Here is a 27,081-nt window from a genome sequence, read left to right on the forward strand (position 1 = left end):
GGCTTAAACAGAGACGAAAAAAGGGTGAATTGAATGATAAAGAAATGTAAGCCGGGCCTGGTAGCTCACGCCTGTAATCCCAGCACTTTGGGAGGCCAAGGGTGGTGGATCACCTGAGGTCAGGAGTTTGAGACCAGCCTGGCTAACACGGTGAAACCCTGTTGCTACTAAAAATACAAAAATTAGCCGGGCGTGGTGGCACACACCTGTAATCCCAGCTACTCCCGAGGCTGAGGAAGGATAATTGCTTGAACCAGGAGTCGGAGGTTGCAATGAGCCAAGATCACCACTGTACTTCAGCCTGGCAACAGAACGAGACTCCACCTCAAAAAATTAAAATAAAAAAAGAAATGTCAACCAGGCACGGTGGCTCACGCCTGTAATCCTAGCATTTTGGGAGGCCGAGGTGGGTGGATCACGAGGTCAGAAGATCAAGACCATCTTGGCTAACACGGTGAAACCCCATCTCTACCAAAAATACAAAAAAAAAAGTTAGCAAGGCATGGTGGCATGCGCCTATAGTCCCAGCTACTCAGAAGGCTGAGACAGAAGAATCGCTTTAACCCAGGAGGCGGAGGTTGCAGTGAGCTGAGATCGTGTCACTGCACTCCAGCCTGGGCAACAGAGCAAGACTCCGTCTCAAAAAAGAAAAAAAGAAATGTCATAGAGGGTTTCACAGATAGACAAATGGAGATAAACTAGGAAAATGATAGTGAGATATGGAGGAATAGACAGGATCATGTACATGTTCTATGAACAGTATGGCCAACATGGCAAAACCTCATCTCTACTAAAAATACAAAAATTAGCTGGGTGTGGTGGTGCACACCTGTAATCCTAGCTACTCGGGAGCTGAGGCAGAATTGCCTGAACGAGGAAGGTGGAGGTCGCAGTGAGCCAAGATCATGCCACTGCACTCCAGCCTTAGAGAAAGAGTGAGACTCCGTCTTAAAAATACTTTTTTTTTTTTTTTGCTCCTGGAAATGGAAAGAATGGCACAACAGTTATTCTTTTTTGTTTGTTTGTTTGTTTTTTGAGACGGAGTCTCACTCTACTGCCCAGGCTGGAGTGCAGTGGTGTGATCTTGGTTCACTGCAACTTCTGCCTCCCAGGTTCAAGCGATTCTCCTGCCTCAGCCTCCTGAGAAGCTGGGACTACAGGCGCATGCCATCATGCTCAACTAATTTTTGTATTATTAGTAGAGGCAGAGTTTCACCATGTTGGCCAGGCTGGTCTCAAACTCCTGACTTCGTGATCTGCCCACACTGGCCTCCCAAAGTGCTGGAACAACAGGCGTGAGCCACCGCACCCAGCCATAACAGGTTATTCTTACAGGCTTATTAGTACTATTTGATAACCATACATATAAATTAGATACATACACTTTTATATATAAAGTTCTTGTTACAATTTACTACAACTACCATAAGCCAAAGATAATACCTTGGGGTGAGGAAAGATGTTGCTCTTGCAGCTTCTCTTGAGAGAGGAGTCCCAAGTAGCTGAGAACAACATACTTTGTTTCATAGTGAAATCCCAGAGGCACAGTAGAAGAGGACGCCATTGAATTGGCTGGTGAGGCTCCAAAAAGGTCTACTTACGGATGTGTAAAACCTAAGAACAGAAAAGTAATGTTTTCAGTTTAAAGTTTATTACATGCTACTTTAAGTTGTTTCACACCAAAATGTCTTGTGCAACTCTTGGAGTGTTCTTTTTTTTTTTTTTGAGGTGGAGTCTCACTCTTGTTGCTCAGGCTGGAGTGCAGTGGCGCAATCTCAGCTCACTGCAACCTCTGCCTCCCAGGTTCAAGCCACTGCACTTCAGCCTGGCGACAGAGCAAGACTCTGTCTCAAAAAAAAGTATTGCACATACAATTACATGCAGTATATAAAACATGACAATATTAGATGACTTACTGGTTTATGTATTTACTACACTTATTGTTAGAGTGTACTCCTACTTATTAAAAAAAAAAAGTGAACCGTAAAAGTCTCAGGGCAGGTGGTCCTCCAGGAGGGATTCCAGAAGAAGGCATTGTTACTGGAAATGTCAACTCCATGGGTGTTACTGCCCCTGAAGACTGTCCAGTGGGATAAGGTGTGGAGGTGGAAGACAGTGATATTAATAATTCTGACTCTGTGTAGGCCTAGGCTAATGAGTCTGTTTGTATCTTAGTTTTTAGGAAAACAGTTTAAAAGGAAAAGAAAAAAATAAATAAAATAAAATAAAATAAAACTTATACAATAAGGACATAGGCAATGCACGGTGGCTCACGCATGTAATCCCAGAACTTTAGAAGGCTGAGGTGGGAATTCAGGACCCCACTGCTTGAGGCCAGGAGTTCAGGACCAGCCTGGGCAATATATCAAGACTCCATCTCTACAAAAAAATTTAAAACATTAGCTGGGCGTGGTAGGGCCTGCCCATGGTCCCAGCTACTCAGGAAGCTGAGGCAGGAGGATTGCTTGAGCCAAGGAGGTCAAGACTGCAGTGAGTTATAATTGCACCACTGCACACCAGCCTGGCAAACAGTGCAAGACCCTGTCTTAAAAAGAGAAGACTTGGCCGGGCGCGGTGGCTCAAGCCTGTAATCCTAGCACTTTGGGAGGCCGAGACGGGCGGATCACGAGGTCAGGAGATCGAGACCATCCTGGCTAACACGGTGAAACCCCGTCTCTACTAAAAAAATACAAAAAAAATTAGCCGGGCGAGGTGGCGGACGCCTGTAGTCCCAGCTACTGGGGAGGCTGAGGCAGGAGAATGGCGTGAACCCGGGAGGCGGAGCTTGCAGTGAGCTGAGATCTGGCCACAGCACTCCAGCCTGGGCGGCAGAGCGAGACTCCGTCTCAAAAAAAAAAAAAAAAGAGAAGACGGGGCCGGGCACAGTGGCTCACACCTGTAATCCCAGCACTTTGGGAGGCTGAGGCGGGTGGATCACAAGGTCAGGAGAGATTGAGACTACCCTGGCTAACACGGTGAAACCTTGTCTCTACTAAAAATACAAAAAATTAGCCGGGCATGGCAGCGGGCGCCTGTAATTCCAGCTACTCGGGAGGCTAAGGCAGGAGAGTAGCATGAACCCAGGAGGCGGAACTTGCAGTGAGCCAAGATCACAACACTGCACTCCAGACTGGGCGAAAGAGCGAGATTCCATCTCAAAAAAAAGAGAGAGAAGACACAAATCCAGGTGTGCTGGCTCATATCTGTAATCCCAGCACTTTGGGAGGCAGAGGCAGGTAGATTGCTTGAAACCAGCCTGACAACATAGTAAAACCTTGTCTCTACACAAATTTTTAAAATTAGCCAGGTATCTGGTGCACACCTATAATCCCAGCTACTCAGAAGCTGAGATGGGATGATTGCTTGAGCCCAGGAGGTAGAGGCTGCAGTGAGTCATGATCACACCGCTGCACTCCAGCCTAGGTAACAGAGCAACACCCTGTCTCAATAACTAAAACAAAAAGAAATAGAAGATAAAGCTTTTCGGGACCTTTTTGTGTGTTCATTCAACACACATTTTTTAAGCTGCAAGGTACTCTATAGGCATTAGACATGAACACAAATATGATAAATCACCAGACCTCAGGAGTTTTCAAACAGAAGTAAACAAAAATACATGTAACAAAAATATAGACTGGAAAAAGAGGTAACGTTGGCAAAATTTAAGATCTATGATAAGCAAACTAAGATAAATATCCTAGAATGATCAACAATTTTTAAAAATACAAGCAGAATTTGAAATATACAAAATAAAAAGGCTATAGATGTAAGTGGCTGGCACAGTGGCTCATGTTTATAATTCCAACACTTTGGAAGGCCAAGGCAGGAGGATCACTTGAGGTCAGGAATTCAACACCAGCCTGGACATCACAGTGAGACCCTGTCTCTACAAAAACTAAAATTAGCCCTGGGTGTGGTGGCATGCACCTGTAGTCCTAGCTACTTGGGAGGCTGATAAGACAGGAGGATCACTTGAGCCCAGGAGCTTGAGGTTATAGGGAGCTATGATCACATACCAATGTACTCCAGCCTGGGTGACAAAGCAGGACCATGTCTTAAAAAAAAAAAAAAAAAAAATTCATACTGGAGGCGGTAAGGAAGACAGACTGGAGAGTAGAGGCAAGGAGACAAGTTAGGAGCATATGGAAAAACCTCAGCAAGAGATGTAAGAAGGCATGAACTAGCATAGGAACAGAACACTGAAAAGGGGAGGATGGATAGGAAAAAGGCTAGGAATTCAAAGATCTGTTGGTTAACTCAATGAGTGACCGACCCAGGAAGCTGTAAGGTAAGTGGTATTACTCCTATTTCTCAAACCAGATAATATAGGAAGAGCTAGTTTGGGGAAAGATAAGGAAATCACTTTAGGGTATACAGACAGTCCCCAACTTACAACAGTTTGGCTTACAATTTTTTCACTTTATGACAGCAGTGCGAACACAATATGCATTCAGTAGAAACTGAACTTCAACTATCCATACAACCACTCTGTTTTTTCACTTTCAATACAGTATTCAAGAAATCTGATGGCCGGGCGCAGTGGCTCATGTCTGTAACCCCACGTGTTGGGAGGCTGAGGCAGGTGGCTTACCTGAGGCCAGGAGTTCAAGATCAGCCTGGCCAACATGGCAAAACCCCATCTCTAGTAAAAATACAAAAATTAGCCGGTCGTGGTGGCATGCGCCTGTAGTCCCAGCTACTTGGGAGGCTGAGACAGGAGAATCGCTTGAACCCGGCAGGAAGAGGCTGAAGTGAGCCGAGATCGCACCACTGCACTCCAGCTTGGGCAACAAGAACAAGACTCTGTCTCAAAAAAAAAAAGAAATTTGATAAGATATTCAACACTTTACTATAAAATAGGTTTTATATTTCATGATTTTACACAACTGCAGGCTAATGTGTTTTAAGCACACTTAAATGTGCTTAATGTGTGGTTGGGAACAGTGGTTCACATCTGTAATCCTAGCACTTCGGGAGGCCAAGGCAGAGGGATCACTTAAGCTTAGGAGTTTGAGACAAGCCTGGGCAACATGGCGAAATCCCACTTCTACAAAAAATTCAAAAAAAACATTTTTTGCTTAATGTGTTTTAAACATAGGCTAAGTTATATTTCGTAGGTGTATTACACGTATTTTCAATATATATTTTACACTTACGATGGGTTTCTCAGGATGTAACCCCACTGTAAGTTGAGGAGCATCTAAACTGAATTTTCAAGTACCTACAAGTCATCCAGATAGTGATACAGAATAAGCAGCTGGATATAAAGGTCTTTAAGAGGCCGGGAGCCGTGGCTCACGCCTGTAATCCCAGCACTTTGGGAGGCCCAGGCAGGTGGATCACGAGGTCAGGAGATCGAGACCATCCTGGCTAGCATAGTGAAGCCCTGTCTCTACTGAAAATAGACGAAATTAGCTGGGCGTGGTGGGGGGAACCTGTAGTCCCAGCTGCTCAGGAGGCTGAGGCAGGAGAATTGCTTAAACTGGGACCCAGGAGGCAGAGGTTGCAGAGAGTCGAGATTGCGCCACTGCACTCCAGCCTGGGCTACAGAGCAAGACTCTGTCTCAAAAAAAAAAAAAAAAAAAGGAAGAAAGAGGTCTAGCCTGGAGATACAAAATTCTAAGTATTCTGTATAAATATAAGTCAACTGAATTACCTAAGAAGCGTGAATGGCCAGGAGCAGTGGCTCACGCCTCTAATCCCAGTACTTTGGGAGGCCAAGGCAGGCAGATCACGAGGTCAAAAGTTCAAGACCATCCTGGTCAACATGGTGAAACCCTGTCTCTATTAGCTGGGCATGGTGGCGCATGCCTGTAATCCCAGCTACTCGGGAGACTGAGGCAGGAGAATTGCTTAAACTGGGACCCAGGAGGCAGAGGTTGCAGAGAGTCGAGATTGCGCCACTGCACTCCAGCCTGGGCTACAGAGCAAGACTCTGTCTCAAAAAAAAAAAAAAGAAGAGTGAATGGACAGTGGGGTGCAGTGGCTCACACCTATAATCCCAACACTTTGGAAAACAGAGACAAGAGGATTGCTTCAGGCCAGGGGTTCAAGACCAGCCTGAAAAAGAAGAAAATTAACTGAGCTGGTGGCACGTGCCTATAGTCCCAGTTACTTGGGAGGCCAAGGTGGGAGGATAGCTTGAGCCCAGGAGGCTGAGGCTGCAGTGAGACTGGACTGCGCCACTGCACTCCAGCCTGGGTGACAGAGCAAGATCCTGTCTTTCAAAAAAAAAAAAAAAATGTGAATGGAGAACAATGATTTTCAATGGGAGGGGTGTGTCAAAATATCAGGGGAAGTACAGTTTGTAAAAGAATATTCAATATATTTTCAGACTTGGAAAACGAAAATCACCTATTAGTTTCAGACTACAGACTATAGAAGGTAAGGCTCAGTAAATTTTCAATCTTGTTTGCAGCAGTGATTCTCAGTGCTGGGACAAGAAGGAAAAGAACATGCCTCCCACCGCCGCCAATGCCACCAGAATAGAAGCCAGGGAAAAATTTTTTTTTTGAGACAGAGTCTTGCTCTGTCACCCAGATTGGAGTGCAGTGGTGCGATCTTGCCTCATAGCAACCTCTGCCTCCCAGGTTCAGGCCATTCTCCTGCCTCCACCTCTGGAGCAGCTGGGACTACAGGCGCCCGTCACCACGCCCGGCCAATTTTTTTTTTTTTTTTTTTTTTTAGTAGAGACGGGATTTCACTATGTTAGCCAGGATGGTCTCGATCTCCTGACCTCGTGATCCACCCGCCTCGGCCTCCCAAAGTGCTGGGATTACAGGCGTGAGCCACCGCGCCCAGCCTGGAAAATTTTTATTTACCTTATTTTAATAAAGGAGACATGGGTTACAAAATACGTTCAGAAATACTGGTATAATCTTAAAAAGAACACAATAGAATTCACTAACATTTAAGGGGTAGTCAAAAGATGAGAAGCTGGAAGAGCAACCCTTTCAGTCCAGATTGAAACAGAAAGGTAAAAAGAAAACCAGGAAAGACTGATCACAGAAGTCAGGGAGGCACTTCAATAAGAAGGCAGTGAACAACTGTGTCAAACGTAGTAACATGTCAAGAAGAATGAAAATAAGAAGAGTCAGCCAGGCAGAGTGGCTCATGCCTGTAATCCCAGCACTTTGGGAGGCTGAGGCAGGCAGATCACCTGAGGTCAGGAGTTCAAAACCAGCCTGGCCAACATGGTGAAACCCCATCTCTACAAAAATACAAAAATTAGCTGGGCATGATGGTGGGTACCTGTAATCCCAGCTACTTAGGAGGCTGAGGCAGGAGAATTGCTCAGAGCAGGGAGGTGGAGGTTGCAGTGGGCCAAGATCACGCCATTGCACTCCAGCTTGGACGACACAGCAAAGCTTCATCTCAAAAAAAAAAACAACAGAAAAAAAACAAAAAAGAAAGAAAGAAAAAAAGGGGGAAAGAACATATAAAAGTAATAACATTAATAACAATCTAAGCTTTTAGAAGTCTCTTCGGCCGGGCGCGGTGGCTCAAGTCTGTAATCCCAGCACTTTGGGAGGCCGAGACGGGCGGATCACGAGGTCAGGAGATCGAGACCATCCTGGCTAACATGGTGAAACCCCGTCTCTACTAAAAAATACAAAAAACTAGCTGGGCGATTTGGCAGGCGCCTGTAGTCCCAGATACTCGGGAGGCTGAGGCAGGAGAATGGCCTAAACCCAGGAGGCGGAGCTTGCAGTGAGCTGAGATCCCACCACTGCACTCCAGCCTGGGCGCGAGACTCCGTCTCAAAAAAAAAAAAAAAAAAAAAAAAAGGCCGGGCGCGGTGGCTCAAGCCTGTAATCCCAGCACTTTGGGAGGCCGAGACGGGCGGATCACAAGGTCAGGAGATTGAGACCATCCTGGCTAACACGGTGAAACCCCGTCTCTACTAAAAAAATATAAAAAACTAGCCGGGCGAGGTGGCGGGTGCTTGTAGTCCCAGCTACTCGGGAGGCTGAGGCAGGAGAATGGCGTAAACCCGGGAGGCGGAGCTTGCAGTGAGCTGAGATCCAGCCACTACACTCCAGCCTGGGCGACAGAGCGAGACTCCGTCTCAAAAAAAAAAAAAAAAAAGAAGTCTCTTTGGCAGCCAGGCACGATGGCTCACGCCTGTAATCCCAGCACTCTGGGAGGCTGAGGTGGGTGGATCACCTGAGGTCAGGAGTTCAAGACCAACCTAGCCAACATGGTGAAACCCCGTCTCTACTAAAAATACAAAAATTAGCCGGGTGTGGTGGCAGGTGCCTATAATCCCAGCTACTCAGGAGGTTAAGGCAGGAGAATCGCTTGAACCTGGGAGGCAGAGGTTGCAGTGAGCCGAGATCGTGCCACTGCCCTATAGCCTGGGTGACAGACCAAGACTCCGTCTCAAAAAAAACAAAAAAAGTCTCTTTAACAACAACATTCTTTTGCTAGAAAATAAAAAATGAAAGTCTCAGTATTTCTTTGGTGACAGGAATAAGAAAGTATTTGTTTTTGAATAAATGCTTTAAAGAATCGGCCAGGCGTGGTGGCTCACACCTGTAATCCCAGCACTTTGGGAGGCCAAGGCAGGCGGATCACCTGAGGTCAGGAGTTCGAGACCAGCCTGGGCAACCTGGTGAAACCCCATCCCTACTAAAATACAAAAATTAGCTAGGCGTGGTTGCGTGTGCCTATAATACCAGCCACTCCGGAGGCTGTGGCAAGAGAATTGCTTGAGTCTGAGAGGTGGAAGTTGCAGTGAGCCAAAATCATGCCATTGCAATCCAGCCTGTGTGACAGAGCTAGACGCTAGACTCCATCTCCCCCGCTGCCAAAAAAACTGATGAGCCGAGAACAGGTTCATGCCCATAATCCCAATACTGTGGGAGGCTGAGGCAGGGAGCTAGCCTGACCTCAGGAGATTGAGGCTGCAGTGAGCCTGTGATAATGCCACTACACTCCGGCCTGAGTGACAGGGTAACACCCTGTCTCTAATTAAAAGAAAAAAAAATTGATGTTCTCTGATTTGTTGTATTCAAATTTCTTGTATTTACCAAGAATCCATATCACTGAAGTCGATTACCAACCCAAAAGCCAGAGACAAACTACAAATCACCAAGTTTCCAAATTTGATTTTTAGCATAATGTTCTCCAAATTTTCTCATAAAACCTGATTGTCTAATTATAAATGCAATCTTAATCATGAATTTCATCTTCCATCTTTAACTCTAGTATATATGTTAAAGCCCGTATATCTATATATTTGAAGGATTGTATTTATTCATTTAAATCTAGTATAGAGTTTTCAGACTTTAAATGCATATTTATCATTCTAGTTATAAACATACCAGACCTACAATATAAATTATCCATTCAGGCCGGGCGCGGTGGCTCAAGCCTGTAATCCCAGCACTTTGGGAGGCCAAGACGGGTGGATCACGAGGTCAGGAGATCGAGATCATCCTGGCAAACACGGTGAAACCCCGTCTCTAATAAAAAATGCAAAAAACTAGCCGGGTGAGGTGGCGGGCGCCTGTAGTCCCAGCTACTCGGGAGGCTGAGGCAGGAGAATGGCGGGAACCCGGGAGGCGGAGCTTGCAGTGAGCTGAGATCCGGCCACTGCACTCCAGCCTGGGCAACAGAACAAGACTCCGTCTCAAAAAAAAAAAAAAAAAAATCCATTCAATTTTTTTTTAATTAAAAATTTTTTTTTTGAGATGGAGTCTCGCTCTGTTGCCCAGGCTGGAGTGCAGTGGCGTGATCTCAGCTCACTGCAAGCTCCGCCTCCCGGGTTCACGCCATTCTCCTGCCTCAGTCTCCCGAGTAGCTGGGACTATAGGCGCCCGCCACCATGCCCGGCTGATTTTTTTTTTTTTGTATTTTTAGTAGAGACAGGGTTTCACCGTGTTAGCCAGGATGGTCTCGATCTCCTGACCTCGTGATCCACCCGCCTCGGCCTCCCAAAGTGCTGGGATTACAGATGTGAGCCACCACACCCGGCCTAATTTTTAAATTTTTTATAGAGATGGAGTCTCACTATACTGCCCCAGCTGGTCTCAAACTCCAGGCCCCAAGTGATCCTCCCACTTTAGCCTCCCAAATTGCTGGGATTACAAGCATGAGCCACCATATCTGGCCCCAACTTCTAATTTAGCTTGAGCTTCCAGTTGTGTAGCAACGAAGCAGCTCCTTCAGGCCTATGGTTAAATGGGGGAAAAGTCACATCCCAAGAACACTATTATATAACTAGCACATTTGTATTAAATTATAGGGCAAAGGTATTGACAAAATGCCAAGTGTAAACTCCACAGCACTACTACAGGGTCAGGTCTCTAAGCACAAAATGGGAGGGAAACCCACTTCCTTTGCAACATTCTGCAGTGTCTAATAAATATATTGCACAATGGACTTTTGCATTTCTTTTTTTTTTTTTTTGAGATAGAGTCTCTCTGTCACCCAGGCTAGAGTGCAGTGGCATGACCTTGGCTCACTGCAACCTCCGTCTCGTGGGTTCAAGCGATTCTCCTGCCTTGGCCTCCCAAGTAGCTGGGACTACAGGGGTGTGTCACCAAGCCCCGCTAATTTTTTTGTATTTTTTAGCAGAGACAGGGTTTCACTGTGTTAGCCAGGATGTTCTCGATCTCCTGACCTCCTGATCCACCCACCACAGCCTCCCAAAGTGGTGGGATTACAGGCGTGAGCCACCGTGCCTGGATGGACTTTGGCATTTCTAATAAACATCATATATAAATTACATCTTCATGACACTGTTTCTAAAGCATTTTTCTTTTCTTTTTCTTTTTTTTTTTTGAGACAGAGTCTCGCTCTGTCGCCCAGGCTGCAGTGCAGTGGCGTGATCTCAGCTCACTGCAAGCTCCGCCTCCTAGGTTCATGCCATTCTCCTGCCTCAGCCTCCCAAGTACCTGGGACTACAGACACCTGCCACCACGCCCGGTTAATTTTCTGTATTTTTAGTAAAGACAGGGTTTCACCGTGTTAGCCAGGACGATCTCGATCTCTCAACCTCGTGATCCCCTTGCCTTAGCCTCTCCTCCCAAAGTGCTGGGATTACAGGCGTGAGCCACCACACCCAGCCAACAGTCTCAATTTTATAGATGGAGGAACAAGAACAATTTATTTGACTAAAATCATACAGCTAGTTAACATCACAACCACTTAATTGGGTACACCATCTTCACTTCCTCTTAGCCCTTAACTGTATTTATTCAACACATATTTACTGCATGCCAGGCAATGTACTAGGTGAGAGGAATGCAGAAGTGAAAACACTAACACTAGTAATACGCGAGGATACGGTAGCAAAACAAGTTGGTTTTCATAGTATCACAGACCCAGAGTACTGAAAGAAGCAAATTTGTCAGTTTTGAGAATGGATGGGGAAAAAACAAAAAGCTAGATTGGATGAAAAGTAATTATGACCTGGGACCATCACCTAAAGCTTTTGTAGAAGCAAGGGACAAGGGGCTCAAGTCCATCCCACTATAAGCTCACCAACAGACTATTTCATATCTAAAAGGCAGATATTTAGGCCAAGCATGATGGCTCATGCTTGTAATCCCAGCACTTTGGGAGGCCAAGGCAGGCAGATCACAAGGTCAGGAGTTCGAGACCAGGCTGGCCAACACAGTGAAACCCTGTCTCCACTAAAAATACAAAAATTAGGCCAGGCGCAGTGGCTCACACCTGTAATCCCAGCACTTTGGAAGTCTGAGGCGGGCGGATCACAAGGCCAGGAAATCGAGACTATCCTGGCTAACAAGATGAAACCCTGGCTCTACTAAAAATACAAAAAAATTAGCCAGGCTTGATGGCAGGCGCCTGTAGTCCCAGCTACTCAGGAGGCTGAGGCAGGAGAATGGCGTGAACCCGGGAGACAGAGCTTGCAGTGAGCCAAGATAGCGCCACTGCACTCCGGCCTGGGAGACAGAGCGAGACTCATCTCAAAAAAAAAAAAAAAAAAAAAAAAACTAGCTGGACATGGTGGCAGGCGCCTGTAATCCCATCTATTCTGGCGGCTGAAGCAGGAGAATCACTTGAACCAGGAAACGGAGGCCGCAGTGAGCCGAGATCGCACCACTGCATTCCAGCCTGGGCAACAAGAGCGAAACACTGTCTCAAAAAAAAAAAAAAAAATACCTGCTATAATTTGTACAATTCAAACTTTTTTTTTTTTTTTTTTTTTAGACGGAGTCTCGCTCTGTCTCCCAGGCTGGAGTGCAGTGGCCGGATCTCAGCTCACTGCAACCTCCGCCTCCCGGGTTTACACCATTCTCCTGCCTCAGCTTCCGGAGTAGCTGGGACTACAGGCGCCCGCCACCTCGCCTGGCTAGTTTTTTGTATTTTTTAGTAGAGACGGGGTTTCACCGTGTTAGCCAGGATGGTCTCGATCTCCTGACCTCGTGATCCGCCCGTCTCGGCCTCCCAAAGTGCTGGGATTACAGGCTTGAGCCACCTCGCTCGGCCAATTCAAACTATTAAACATATTATGTAACCCATCTGTTTCTTTCTCTGCCTTACTCTTTTTTTTTTTTTTTTTTTTTTGAGACGGAGTCTTGCTCTGTCGCCCAGGCTGGAGTGCAGTGGCCTGATCTCAGCTCACTGCAAGCTCCGCCTCCCGGGTTTACGCCATTCTCCTGCCTCAGCCTCCGGAGTAGCTGGGACTACAGGCCCCCACCACCTCGCCCGGCTAGTTTTTTTTTTGTATTTTTAGTAGAGACGGGGTTTCACCGTGTTAGCCAGGATGGTCTCGATCTCCTGACCTCGTGATCCGCCCATCTCGGCCTCCCAAAGTGCTGGGATTACAGGCTTGAGCCACCGCGCCCGGCCTACTCTTTTCACTTTGTTCCTCTATTAAGTTTCAAGTAGAGTTGTCCCTTGGTACCCACGTGGGATTGGTTACAGGATACCTGCGGATTCCAAAATCCTCAGATGCTCAAGTTCCTCATACAAAATGGTGTGGTATTTGTGTATAACCTACTCACTTCCTTCTTCTCATATACTTTTAAGTCATTTCTAGATTACTTACAATACCTAACACAATGTAAATGCCATTTAAATAGCTGTTACACTGTATTGGTATCATTTATATTGTTTTTAGTTATTTGTGTTTTTTCCCCCAAATATTCTCCAATCAAGATTGGTGGAATCTGCAGAGATATGGAAACTGGATAAAGAGAGCTAACTGTGGCTGCAGCCAGAGAGACAGCCTAAGGAAACCTAGAGTAACCTCATGCTGTGTTTATGTATTCATTTGTCATCATCTCCAAAACCAACCACAAGTAAAACATCCATGAACCTTCAACAACAAATATATATCCACAATTCTACAACATATGGCTTATTTTCTTTTTCAAACTAGATTTCTATTACAAGTACCAGTCCAAGTTCCAGAATGCTACCAGTGCTGATTATATTGTAGGAATTATATACATTTTATAAAACATAATCAGAAGGTACACAGCAGCTATTAAATCCTACTATAAGCCGGGCACGGGAGCTCACGCCTATACTTCCCTGCACTTTGGGAAGCCGAGGTGGCTGGATCACTTGAGGCCAGGAGTTGGAGACCAGCCTGGCCAACATGGCGAAACCCCATCTCTACTAAAAATATAAAAATTAGCCAGGCGTGGTGGCATGTGCCTGTAATCCCAGCTACTCAGGAGGCTGAGGCATGAGAATCACTTGAACCGGGAAAGCAGAGGTTGCAGTGAGCCTAGATTGCACCACTGCACTCCAGCCTGGGCGACAGAGGGAGACTCTGTCTCCAAAAAAAAAAAAAAAACCTACTATTAGTTCTTATGTAAAGCAAATACGCAGCAACATGAGAGTCTTTTGTATGTTTCCCAAACTTGTCCCATCAAATTACTTTGGATGCCTTTTAAAAAAGCCATTCCTAAACCGGGTATGGTGGCTCACTCCTGTAATCCCAGCACTCTGGGAAGCCAAGGCGGGCGGATCACGAGGTCAGGAGATGGAGAGCATCCTGGCCAACATGGTGAAACCCCGTCTCTACTAAAAATACAAAAATTAGCTGGGCGTGGTGCACACGCTTGTAGTCCCAGCTACTTCAGGAGACTGAGAGAGGAGAATCGCTTGAACCTGGGAGGCAGAGGTTGCCGTGAGCTGAGATAGTGAAACTGCACTCCAGCCTGGTGACAGAGCAAGAATCCATCTCAAAAAAAAAAAAAAAAGAATTATTAAATACTCCAATAATACAGAGTTGAACACAATTATAATCCCAGTTTATAAAGAAAAAAATAAAAATTCACATTCGATAAATCTATAGCAAATCAAAAATCTGTAATTTTAAACATAAATAGACCAGGCGAAGTCACTCTTGCCTGTAATCCTAGCACTTTGGGAGGCCAGGCAGGCAGATCACCTAAGGTCAGGAGTTTGAGACCAGCCTGGCCAACATGGTGAAACCCCATCTCTACTAAAAATACAAAAATAAGCAGGGTGTGGTAGCGTGCATCTGCATTCCCAGCTACTCAGGAGGCTGAGCCAGAAGAATCACTTGAACCGGGGAAGCGGAGGTTGCAATGAACCGACATCGCACCACTGCACTCCAGCCTAGACAACAGAGTGAGATTCTGTCTCAAAATAAAAAAGTAGGCTGGGCGCAGTGGCTCATGCCTGTAATCCCAGCACTTTGGGAGGCTGAGACAGGCGGATCACAAGGTCAGGAGATGGAGACCATCCTGGCTAACATGGTGAAACCCCATCTCTACTAAAAATACAAAAATTAGCCAGGTGCAGTGGCGGGCGCCTGTAGTCCCAGCTACACGGGAGGCTGAGGCAGGAGAATGGCATGAACCCGGGAGACGGAGCTTGCAGTGAGTGGAGATCATGCCACTGCCCTCCAACCTGGTCGACAGAGCAAGACTCCATCTCAAAAAAAAAAAAATTAAGTTTCTTGGTTATCAGCTCTTTAGTCTCATGACTCACCAGTGGCTTGAATAGGGAATTTTTTTTTAAGTTCCACAAGTTAATATGGAGTCCAAAGCTATTTTCTAATCCATGCTTTACCAGCTCCTATTGAATTCTAGGACTTTCTCTGAAAGAGGGTAAAATAATCCTAATAAAAATTATGAAATGGCTGGGTGCGGTGGCTCACACCTGTAATCCCAGCACTTTGGGAGGCTTAAGGCGGGCGGATTACCTGAGGTTGGGAGTGAAGACCTCACAAGAGTGAAACTCCATCTCAAAAAAAACTACGAAATGGCAAAAAATTCGCCCCACCCATCTGAAAAATGCAACTGGACAAGTATTTTCAAAACTCACCAGACACTAGAACTCTAGTGTAGACACTACTCCCTTTCCAATTAAAACAGGCCTAATTGTTCAATCCTGTGTTAAGAGCTACCCAAAAATATTTTCACTCAGCAGTTGGCATTTGCAGATAATTCACAGACGACTGCCTTACTTTCATCCCGTCCTAAATAATCTGACTTTCACAATAATGAGGCTTCCTGTATATGGCTTGTGTAAAATGAGAACATAAAATTCAGTTACTCTGTTGCACTTCTAGATATATAACAGAGAAAAATGAAAACACATGTCTACACAAAAATTGGCACACGAATGCTCAAAGCAGCATTACGGACCAGGCGTGGTGGCTCATGCATATAATCCCACCACTTTGGGAGGCAGAGGCAGGAGGATCACTTGAGTCTAACAATTTGAGACCAGCCTGGGCAACATGGCAAAACCCCATCTCTACAAAAAATACAAAAAAAATTAGCTGGATATGGTGGTGTATGCCTGTAGTCCCAGCTACTCAGGATGCTGAGGCAGGAGAATCGCTTGAACCCAGAAGGCAGAGGTTACAGTGAGCTGAGATGGCGCTATTGCACTCCAGCCTGGGCAACAAGAGTGAAATGCCATCTCAAAAAAAAAAAAAAACACTGGCGGGCCGCGGTGGCTCACGCCTGTAATCCCAGCACTTTGGGAGGCCGAGGTGGGCGGATCACAAGGTCAGGAGATCGAGCCCATCCTGGCTAACACAGTGAACACCTCTCTCTAATAAAAATACAAAAAATTGGCCAGGCGTGGTGGAGGGCGCCTGTAGTCCCAGCTACTCAGGAGACTGAGACAGGAGAATGGCGTGAACCCGGGAGGGGGAGCTTGCAGTGAGCCAAGATAGCGCCACTGCACTCCAGCCTGGGTGATAGAGCGAGACTCCATCTCACAAAAAAAAAAGAAAAAAAAAAAAAAAAAACCTGTCCATGAAGTGATTTTTAAAATGTGCTATGTCCATACAATGGAATATAATGCAGCAATAAAAAGGAATGAAGTACTGATACATGCTACATCTTGGATAAACTCTGAAAACATTATGCTAAGTGAAAGAAGCCAGACAGGCAGGGTGCGGTGGCTCACGCCAGTAATCCCAGCACTTTGAGAGGCCAAGATCACCTGAGGTCAGGAGTTGGAGACCAGCCTGGCCAACATGGCGAAACCCCGTCTCTACTACAAATACAAAAATTAGGCCGGGCGCGGTGGCTCAAGCCTGTAATCCCAGCACTTTGGGAGGCCGAGACGGGCAGATCACGAGGTCAGGAGATCGAGACCATCCTGGCTAACACGGTGAAACTCCGTCTCTACTAAAAATACAAAAACTAGCCGGGCGAGGTGGCGGGCGCCAGTAGTCCCAGCTACTCCGGAGGCTGAGGCAGGAGAATGGCGTAAACCCGGGAGGTGGAGCTTGCAGTGAGCTGAGATCCAGCCACTACACTCCAGTCCGGGCGACAGAGCGAGACTCCGCCTCAAAAAAAAAAAAAAAAAAACAATACAAAAATTAGCTGGGTGTGGTGGCGCCCACCTGTAATCCCAGCTACTCAGTAGACTGAGTTAGGAGAATCGCTTGAACCTGGGAATCGGAGGTTGCAGTGAGATCACGCCACTGCACTCCAGCCTGGCGACAGAGTGAGCCTCCGTCTCAAAAAAAAAAAAAAAAAAAGAGAGGAAGCCAGACACAAAAGACCACATATTGGTCAGGCACGGTGGCTCACCAAAAAAAAAAAAAAAAAAAAACACATATGATGTGATCCCATTTACGTGAAATCTCCAGAATAGGCAAATCCATAGACACAGAAAGTAGATCAGTGGTTGCCAGAGGTGGGAGTAGAGGGGCCAGTAATAATGACTGCTAGGCCGGGCGCGGTGGCTCAAGCCTGTAATCCCAGCACTTTGGGAGGCCGAGACGGGCGGATCACGAGGTCAGGAGATCGAGACCATCCTGTTAACATGGTGAAACCCCGTCTCTACTAAAAAATACAAAAAACTAGCCGGGCGAGGTGGCGGGCGCCTGTAGTCCCAGCTACTTGGAGGCTGAGGCAGGAGAATGGCGGGAACCCGGGAGGCGGAGCTTGCAGTGAGCTGAGATCAGGCCACTGCACTCCAGCCTGGAAGACAGAGCGAGACTCCGTCTCAAAAAAAAAAAAAGAATGACTGCTAATGGGTGTGGGAGTCTCTTTTTGAAGTGATGAAAATGATTGTGGTGGTAGGTGCACAACTCTGTAAATATACTAAAAAGCAGTGAACTGTACAATGGTGAGTTGTATGGTATGTTAATTATATTTCAATAAAGTTGCTACAAAAAAATCAGCTACTCCGATCCTTTTGTGGTTCATAAAGAACCAAGATGACTGGGTTTCATGCTAATGCGTGACATGTGACTCCCTCAAACCATGTTGCCTCTTGGGCTCACTGGCACATTACTATCTGAGGAGGAAAAATTAAAAAAATAAACTAATCTGAAAATACTACCCACCCCCACTCTGTATATATATTAAACAAGAACTCTTGGTGAACATTTACTTGGAATAAGATACAAATCAAAATCCTGTCTGAAAAATGATAAATGCAGACTAGAACTACAAAGTGAATGTTTAAAACTTGTGTTTTGTATGCCTAAAGTATTTCACAATAATATATATATATATATATATATATTTAGGCCGGGCGTGGTGGCTCATGCCTGTAATCCCAGCACTTTGGGGGGCCGAGGCAGACAGATCACGAGGTCAGGAAATCGAGACCATCCTGGCTAACACAGTGAAACCCAGTCTTTACTAAAAAAATACAAAAAATTAGCCAGGCATGGTGGCGGGCGCCTGTAGTCCCAGCTAATCGGGAGGCTGAGGCAGGAGAATGGTGTGAACCCAGAAGGCAGAGTCTGCAGTGAGCCGAGATCATGCCACTGCACTCCAGCCTAGGCGACAGAGTGACATTCCATTTCGAAAATATATATATATACACATATATTTATTTAATAAATAAACATATATATATTTTTTGAGACAGGGTCTCTCTCTGTCACCCAGACTGAAGTACAGTGGAGCAATCGTAGCTCATAGCAGCCTTGATCTCCCGGGCTCAAGCAGTCCTCCCTCTCGCCTCAGTCTTCCAAGTAGCTAGGACCTATGCCTGGCTTTTTTTTTTTTTTTTTTTAATTTCTTGTGAAGACAAGGTATCCTTATGTTGCCCAGGCTGGTCTCGAACTCCTGGGCTCAAGCAATGCTCCTGCCTGAGCCTCCCAAAGTGCTGGGATTATAATAAGCCATCACACACAGCCAAATAAAATGTTTTTAATAATGATTATTACTGTTGCAAGGCCGGGCGCGGTGGCTCAAGCCTGTAATCCCAGCACTTTGGGAGGCCGAGACGGGCGGATCACGAGGTCAGGAGATCGAGACCATCCTGGCTAACACGGTGAAACCTCGTCTCTACTAAAAAATACAAAACAACTAGCCGGGCGAGGTGGCGGGCGCCTGTAGTCCCAGCTAACTTAGTCCCAGCTACTCTGGAGGCTGAGGCTGGAGAATGGCATAAGCTCGGGAGGCGGAGCTTTCAGTGAGCTGAGATCCGGCCACTGCACTCCAGCCTGGGCGACAGAGCAAGACTTCGTCTCAAAAAAAAAAAAAAAAAAAATGATTATTACTGTTGCAAACCACTTGTCCTAAAAGCTTAGTGTGTGTGATATTTAATAATGTTTATTAGATTATGTGCTAGTAAACACAAGTCTGTTTTTTTACAAGACTGGTTGGATATAGTCTTAGACATCTTTCAGTTGAATTCAACTACTGGTCCTTGCTGTAGGAGACAGCTTAAAATAAAATAAAAAGTGAATCCAACTACTGAATATACTCTTCCACATAAAAAATGAGCCATTGGAAAAAAAATACAGAATAGTACCTGACCATTCAGAGTAAAAAGATTTTCAATACCTTTAACTGCCTATTACCAAATGAAGAATGCTTCATTTGGGGGAGACGGGGGGTTAAAAATGAAAAGAATACTTCATGGGGGGGGGGGGTGTAAAAACGAAAGTCTCACCCGGCATGGTGGCTCACACCTGTAATCCCAACACTTCGGGAGGCCAAGGCGGGTGGATGACTGGAGGTTGGGAGTTCGAGACCATCCTGACCAACATGGTGAAACACCGTCTCTACTAAAAATACAAAATTGGCCAGGCGTGGTGGCGCATGCCTGTAATCCCAGCTACTCGGGAGGCTGAGGCAGGAGAATCGCTTGAACCCGGGAGGCGGAGGTTGCGGTGAGCCGAGATCAAGCCATTGCACTCCAGCCTGGGCAATAAGAGTGAAACTCTGTCTCAAAAAAAAGAAAAAAGAAAAAAAGAAAGAATGGCCGGGCGCAGTGGCTCAAGCGAAAAAAAGAAAGAATGGCCAGGCGCAGTGGCTCAAGCCTGTAATTCCAGCACTTTGGGAGGCCGAGACGGGCGGATCACGAGGTCAGGAGATCGAGACCATCCTGGCTAACACGGTGAAACCCCGTCTCTACTAAAAAATACAAAACAGGCCGGGCGCCGTGGCTCAAGCCTGTAATCCCAGCACTTTGGGAGGCCGAGACGGGCGGATCACGAGGTCAGGAGATCGAGACCATCCTGGCTAACACTGTGAAACCTCGTCTCTACTAAAAAATACAAAAAACTAGCCGGGCGAGGTGGCGGGCGCCTGTAGTCCCAGCTACTCGGGAGGCTGAGGCAGGAGAATGGCGTGAACCCGGGAGGCGGAGCTTGCAGTGAGCTGAGATCCGGCCACTGCACTCCAGCCCCGGCGACAGAGTGAGACTCCGTCTCAAAAAAAAAACAAAACAAAACAAAACAAAACAACTAGCCGGGCGAGGTGGCGGGCGCCTGTAGTCCCAGCTGCTCCGGAGGCTGAGGCAGGAGAATGGCGTAAACCCGGGAAGCGGAGCTTGCAGTGAGCTGAGATCCGGCCACTGCACTCCAGCCGGGGCAACAGAGCGAGACTCCGTTTCAAAAAAAAAAAAAATGTATCTGAAGGGTGTGGCAACTAACTCATCCAAGGTCACACAAGTCAGGGCAGAGAGCAACATTCTGCTTTATACTAAACCTCCAGGGGAAATCTTACAATTTCGCCATACAAGTTTTTGTTTTGTTTTACGCAACAACAACAAAAAAATAAAAGTAAGGAGAGAGGGCTGTCAGCTTAGTTCACAACTTCTAAACAGAGACAGTGAGATAGCTATTTTGGATAAACAAACACTTGTGCAGGGAGTGGCTGGGAGCTAACCAAAGCCATCAGTCAACAGCATGGGAACAACTGGACAGATCCGTCCGATTTTCAACGCTAGGTTAGTGCCTCCACTCAAAAAGTCGGTTATGAAGGCAAAAGAAGGATCTTTACAGAATGTTGGGAGGATAAATCAAACGGGAAAAATGACTCCATGTGAACTGTATTGCCTCCACGGACAAGAAGGCAGTTTTTTTTTCTGAAAAAAGAATGGGTGTCAGAACAGCAGTGAATTAAGGTTAAGAAACAAGACTTCTAAAAATCTCTGAAAAGAAACGACTAAGACTGGCAAAGATAATCTTCAAGTGTCCTAAGGGAATCGCTGGAAAACCTTTCCCTCAACCAAAAAGAAGTCGCCGTTCTCCAGTTTAGCCCTAAAAATGGACCCGGGTTTTCCACGTGAAGCTGTCTGTGGGGAAGGACAGCGCGTGGAGCCAGGGCCGAGCTCCTCCGCCTCCTGCACCCCACGCCGGGAGAAGCCTGCTCAGCGGCGGGGCCGGGCGGCCAGGTCTGGTCTGGGTGAAGCGGACCCCTAAGTTTCGAGCACCTTCGGGCGAAGGAGCGCGGGTGTAGACACACACACTCAAACTCACGCGTCCTCGGAACCACTGGGGAGTCAGCCGGTGGCTCGATACGGTCTCTGGGCACTTTTCTACCGAGGTGAAAACCACCTCCTCACACATCTCAGCCTTCCCGGAACCCCACTCCCCTCACCTGGCCCTGGCCCCTGCCCCAGAAGAGATGAAAGAGGTGGCGGCGGCGGTTGCTTCCGACAGGGTCCCCCAGCAGCGGTGAATGCTCCGACCCGCAGCCCTAATCTACCGCCGCCGCCATGTTGGAGGGTGAGGTCACCCCAGCGTGTCTTCGTCACGGCCGGCGTCGGGCGGGACCAGGGCGACCGGAGAACCGGAAGGGTATCCGGAGAACCGGAAGGGTATCCGGAGCGGAAGCACCGACCACCGAGGCCGGAGGTCTCTCCGCGCAGATGTGACCTGAAGACCCAAACCCTCCTAGCCCGCCCAAATCTATGATTGCTGACGTTCGGAAATTCCGTTTCCCAAATCATTTCTGGAGTCGAGGGGTTGGGATTCTGACCGGCTGGTCTCTGTGTCGGAGGAAGGGCTGGCGATTCCAGGAAAAGAAGCCTTACTGCGTACACAGCCTATGTTCAGTTCCACAAACATGTATTGAGTTTCAAGTGTTTGCCAAGGGAGCAGATCAAATAAGTATCTACACAGTCACTACAGCCGCGGTGTTAGCCACTAGTTGGGGCAGACGGTCCTTGAAGGTTGGGAAGGAATTCCGGGGAGGGGATATAGTGGGGTCGTGTAGAGAGGTCCTCCTAGGCGAACGGAGCTGGCTGAGCAGAAGCGCCACGGCATGAAGGAAGTCCTAACAGTAGTAACCCGTTTTTGTTAACAGTACCTAGCACAGTGCGTGGAACATACTTAACTTGTATTAAGGATGTTTGTTTACTTGAATGCAAGAGTTCTTTGGAGGAGTATCGGAAGGTATGTAGGAGAGAGGATGCAATGTGTTTTAGGGAGAGCAAATAGCCCGTGGTGTGTGTTCTGAACTGGAACAAGAAGGACATTGACAAGGAGAATACTGAGCCAGATCAGAAGTGATAAAATCCTGATGGGGAGTGAGTGCCAATGGATACAGGGTTTCTTTTTGGTGTGATGGTGGCACGACTCTTTGAAATACTGAAAACTATTGTATTGTACACTATAGGTGAATTGTATGGTATGAGATCTATATCTCAACAAAGCTACTCTAAATGAAGTGATTTAAAATAGTTGAACCGGCCGGGCGCGGTGGCTCAAGCCTGTAATCCCAGCACTTTGGGAGGCCGAGACGGGCGGATCACGAGGTCAGGAGATCGAGACCATCCTGGCTAACACTGTGAAACCCCGTCTCTACTAAAAAAATACAAAAAATTAGCCGGGCGAGATGGCGGGCGCCTGTAGTCCCAGCTACTCGGGAGGCTGAGGCGAGAGAATGGCGTAAACCCGGGAGGCGGAGCTTGCAGTGAGTTGAGATCTGGCCACTGCACTCCAGCCTGGGCGACAGAGCGAGACTCCGTCTCAAAAATAAAATAAAATAAAATAAAATAAAATAGTTGAACTGCTATTGTGGGGCTGGTGCCACAGGATGCTTTTTAATCCCGAGTGACTGAGGAAAGGATGGTGCCATTAATAGAGACATAGAGTTTTGCAAAGGAAAAGCTTAGTGACCTTGGAGAACTAATAGTACAGACCGGGTGGGGTGGATCACTCCTGTAATCCCAGCACTTTGAGAAGCCAAGGTGTCGGATCACGTGAGGTTAGGAGTTTCAGACCTGCCTGGCCAACATGGTAAAACTCCCCATCTCTACTAAAAATACAAAAAAACCATCTCTACTAAAAATACAAAAAATTAGCCAGGTATGGGGGCACGAGCCTGTAATCCCAGCTACTTGGGAGGCCGAGGCAGGAGAATCGCTTGAGCCTGGGAGGCGAAGGTTGCAGTGAAATGGGTAACCATAAATGAAGACTTTTTTTTTTTTTTTCTGAGGCAGAGTCTCACTCTGTCGCCCAGGCTGGAGTGCAGGGGTGCGATCTCAGCTCAGGCAACTTCTGCCTTTCAGGTTCAAGCGATTCTCTTGCCTCAGCCTCCCAAGTAGCTGGGATTTCAGGCATGCACCACCACGTCCAGCTAATTTTGTGTTTTTAGTAGAGGCAGAGTTTCTCCACGTTGGTTAGGCTGGTCTTGAACTCCTAACCTCAGGTGATCCGCCTGCTTTGGCCTCCCAAAGTGCTGAGATTACAGACGTGAGCCACCGCGCCTGGCTTTTTAAAAAATTTTTTATAGAGACGGGGTTTGACCATGTTGGCCAGGCTAGTCTGGTACTCCTGACCTCAAGAGATCCGCCCACCTCAGCCTCCCAAAGCACTGGGATTACAGGCATGAGCCACCGGACCCGGCCCTAATTTTACTTTTAAGGTCTGTGCAGTTCATTGTATGTACACTTTTCCTAAAAAAACTTTCAAAAATGTTACATGAAATAATTTATTTTGGGGGGTACTAACGTTACCAATTTGATACATACTTAAGTTCATTTATTTCACATTGCTCTCAGTCTTTTCCTTTATTTATTTATTTATTTATTTTTCTCAAGACAGAGTCTTGCTCTGTCGCCCAGGCTGGAGTGCAATGGCACGATCTCAGCTCACTGAACCTCACCTCCTGGGTTCAGGCGATTCTCCTGCTTCAGCCTCCTGAGTAGCTGGGATTACAGGCGCCTGGCACCACACCTGGCTAATTTTTTTTTGTATTCTTAGTAGAGATAGGGTTTCGCCATGTTGGCCAGGCTGGTCTCCAACTCGTGGCCTTGGGTGATCCATCCGTCTCGGCCTCCCAAAGTGCTGGGATTACAGTCATGAGCCACCATGTCTGGTCTTATTTATTTATTTATTTTATTTTTATTTATTTATTTTTGAGACGGAGTCTCGCTCTGTCGCCCAGGCTGGAGTGCAGTGGCCCGATCTCAGCTCACTGCAAGCTCCGCCTCCTGGGTTTACGCCATTCTCCTGCCTCAGCCTCCCGAGTAGCTGGGACTACAGGCGCCCGCCACCTTGCCCGGCTAGTTTTTTTTGTATTTTTTAGTAGAGACGGGGTTTCACTGTGTTAGCCAGGATGGTCTCGATCTCCTGACCTTGTGATCCGCCCGTCTCGGCCTCCCAAAGTGCTGGGATTACAGGCTTGAGCCACCGCGCCCGGCCATTTATTTATTTTTTTAGAGACAAGGTGTCGCTTCTGTTACCCAGCCTGGAGGGCAGTGGTAAAACCATACCTCACTGCATCCTTTTTTTTTTTTTTGAGACGGAGTTTCACTCTTTGTTGCCCAGGCTGGAGTACAGTAGCGCGATCTTGGCTCACTGCAACCTCCGCCTCTTGGGTTCAAGTGATTCTCCTGTCTCAGCCTCCTGAGTAGCTGGGATTACAAGCACCCGCTACCACGCCTGGCTAATTTTTTGTATTTTTAGTAGAGATGGGGTTTCACCATGTTGGCCAGGCTAGTCTTGAACTTCTTACCTCAGGTGATCCACCCGCCTCAGCCTCCCAAAGTGCTAGAATTACAAGCGTGAGCCACCACACCCGACCTCACTGCATCCTTGACCTCCTGGGCTCACAATTGTTCCACCTCAATCTCCCAAGTGTCAATGACCACAGATTTGTGCCACCACACATAGCTAAGTTGTTTTTGTTGTTTTTTTTTTTTGACAGAGTCTCCCTCTGTCGCTCAGGCTGCAGTACAGTGGCAGATTTCTGCTCACTGCAACCTCCACCTCCTGGACTCAAGTGATTCTCCTGCCTCAGCCTCCAAAGTAGCTGGGATTACAGGCATGCACCACCACGCCCGGCTAATTTTTGTATTTTTAGTAGAGATTGGGTTTCACCGTGTTGGCCAGGCTGCTCTCCAACTCCTGACCGCAAGTGATCTGCCCACCTCAGCTTCCCAAAGTGATGGGATTATAGGCATGAGCCACCACACTGGGCCACACGTGGCTAATTTTTTAAAAATGTTTTTGTAGGCCAGACACAGTGGTTCACGCCTGTAATCCCACCACTTTGGGAGGCCAAGAGGGACGGATCACGAGGTCAGGAGATGGAGACCATTCCTGGCCAACACGGTGAAACCCCGTCTCTACTAAAATACAAAAAATTAGCCAGATGTGGTGTCGTGCACCTTCAGTCCCAGCTACTCAGGAGGCTGAGGCAGAAGAATCACTTGAACCTTGGCCCGGCGCAGTGGCTCACGCCTGTAATCCCAGCACTTTGGGAGACTGAGGCGGGCGGATCACAAGGCCAGGAGATGAAAACCATCTTGGCAAACACAGTGAAACCCGGTCTCTACTAAAAATACAAAAAAATTAGTTAGGCGTGGTGGCAGGCGCCTATAGTTCCAGCTACTCGGGAAGCTGAGGCAGGAGAATGGCGTGAACCCGGGAGGCAGAGGTTGCAGTGAGCCGAGACCACGCCAATGCACTCCAGCCTGGGCGACAGAACGAGACTCCATCTCAAAAAAAAAAAAAAAAAAGATTGTTTTTGTAGAGATGGGTCTGGCTGGCCGGGCGCGGTGGCTCAAGCCTGTAATCCCAGCACTTTGGGAGGCCGAGACGGGCGGATCACGAGATCAGGAGATCGAGATCATCCTGGCTAACACGGTGAAACCCCGTTTCTACTAAAAACTACAAAAAACTAGCCGGGCAAGGTGGCGGCGCCTGTAGTTCCAGCTACTCGGGAGGCTGAGGCAGGAGAATGGCGTGAACCCGGGAGGCGGAGCTTGCAGTGAGCTGAGATCCGGCCACAGCACTCCAGCCTGGGTGACAGAGTGAGACTCCGTCTCAAAAAAAAAAAAAAAAGAGATGGGTCTGGCTATGTTCCCCAGGCTGCTCACAAACTCCTGGCCTCAAGCAATTCTCCCATCTTGGCCTCCTAAAGCTCCTGGCCTTCCCTTTTTAATTTTATTTTTTGAATATATATATTTTGAGACTAGACATACAGGTCAATGGAACAGAATAGAAAACCCAGAATTGTTAACTAATTTTCAACAGAAGTGCTAAGGCATTTCAATGAGGAAAGAGATTGTCTTTTCAGAAAATTGCATAAAATAATATAGCCCTTTTATAGAAATTATTGACTTTAATCACAGCAGTTTATGGTATTTGGAGTTTTTTTTTTTTTTTTTTTTTTTTCAGACGGCGTCTCACTCTGTCGCCCAGGCTGGAGTGCAGTGGCATGATCTCGGCTCACTGCAAGCTCCGCCTCCCAGGTTCACGCCATTCTCCTGCCTCAGACTCCCCAGTAGCTGGGCCTACAGGCGCCTGCCACCACGCTTGGCTAGTTTTTCTGCATTTTTAGTAGAGATGGGGTTTTACCATGTTAGTCAGGATGGTCTCCATCTCCTGACCTTGTGATCCACCCGCCTCAGCCTCCCAAAGTGCTGCGATTACAGGCGTGAGCCACTGCGCCCGGCCAGAGTTTTTTTATTTAATTTTTTTTTTAGTAGAGATGGGGTTTCACCATGTTGGCCAGGCTGGTCTCAAACTCCTGACCTTGTGATCCACCCGCCTCGGCCTCCCAAGTGCTGGGATTACAGGCATGAGCCACCACGTCCGACCCTTTTTATTTAATTTTTTACAGGTTTTTTTTTTTTTTTTTTTTTTTTTTTTGAGACGGAGTCTCGCTCTGTCGCCCGGACTGGAGTGCAGTGGCCAGATCTCAGCTCACTGCAAGCTCTGCCTCCTGGGTTTACGCCATTCTCCTGCCTCAGCCTCCCGAGTAGCTGGGACTACAGGCGCCAGCCACCTCGCCCGGCTAGTTTTTGTATTTTTAGTAGAGACGGGGTTTCAGCGTATTAGCCAGGATGGTCTCGATCTCCTGACCTCGTGATCCGCCCGTCTCGGCCTCCCAAAGTGCTGGGATTACAGGCTTGAGCCACCGCGCCCAGCCTTTTTTTTTTTTTTGAGACGGAGTC

At 47.2% G+C, this 27,081-nt stretch overlaps 1 protein-coding gene and 1 pseudogene across 12 annotated transcripts in view; one reads left to right on the plus strand and one right to left on the minus strand.

The window, feature by feature from the left end:
- The window catches only part of BCL2L13 (BCL2 like 13), a 105,695-nt gene extending 83,638 nt beyond the window's left edge, over positions 1–22,057 (minus strand). For 3 of the 12 annotated variants that reach the window (XR_004442336.1, XM_033233007.1, XM_033233018.1), the window contains exons 1-2: positions 21,273–21,593; positions 1,444–1,614 (exon numbers count right to left, since the gene is read on the minus strand). Coding sequence is in view for 5 of the 12 variants with exons in the window: in XM_033233007.1 (XP_033088898.1) it covers positions 1,444–1,564 (121 nt within the window). In the remaining 7 variants the exon portion in view is untranslated. The other 9 variants (XM_033233015.1, XM_033233011.1, XM_033233013.1 and 6 more) reach the window with 8 other exon arrangements.
- Positions 17,617–17,730, plus strand: LOC117096792 (annotated as a pseudogene).
- Positions 22,058–27,081: the final 5,024 nt, after the last annotated feature.

Source organism: Trachypithecus francoisi, unplaced genomic scaffold (genome assembly GCF_009764315.1).
Source record: "Trachypithecus francoisi isolate TF-2019V2 unplaced genomic scaffold, Tfra_2.0 Lachesis_group14, whole genome shotgun sequence".
NCBI classification, from domain to species: Eukaryota; Metazoa; Chordata; class Mammalia; order Primates; family Cercopithecidae; genus Trachypithecus; species Trachypithecus francoisi.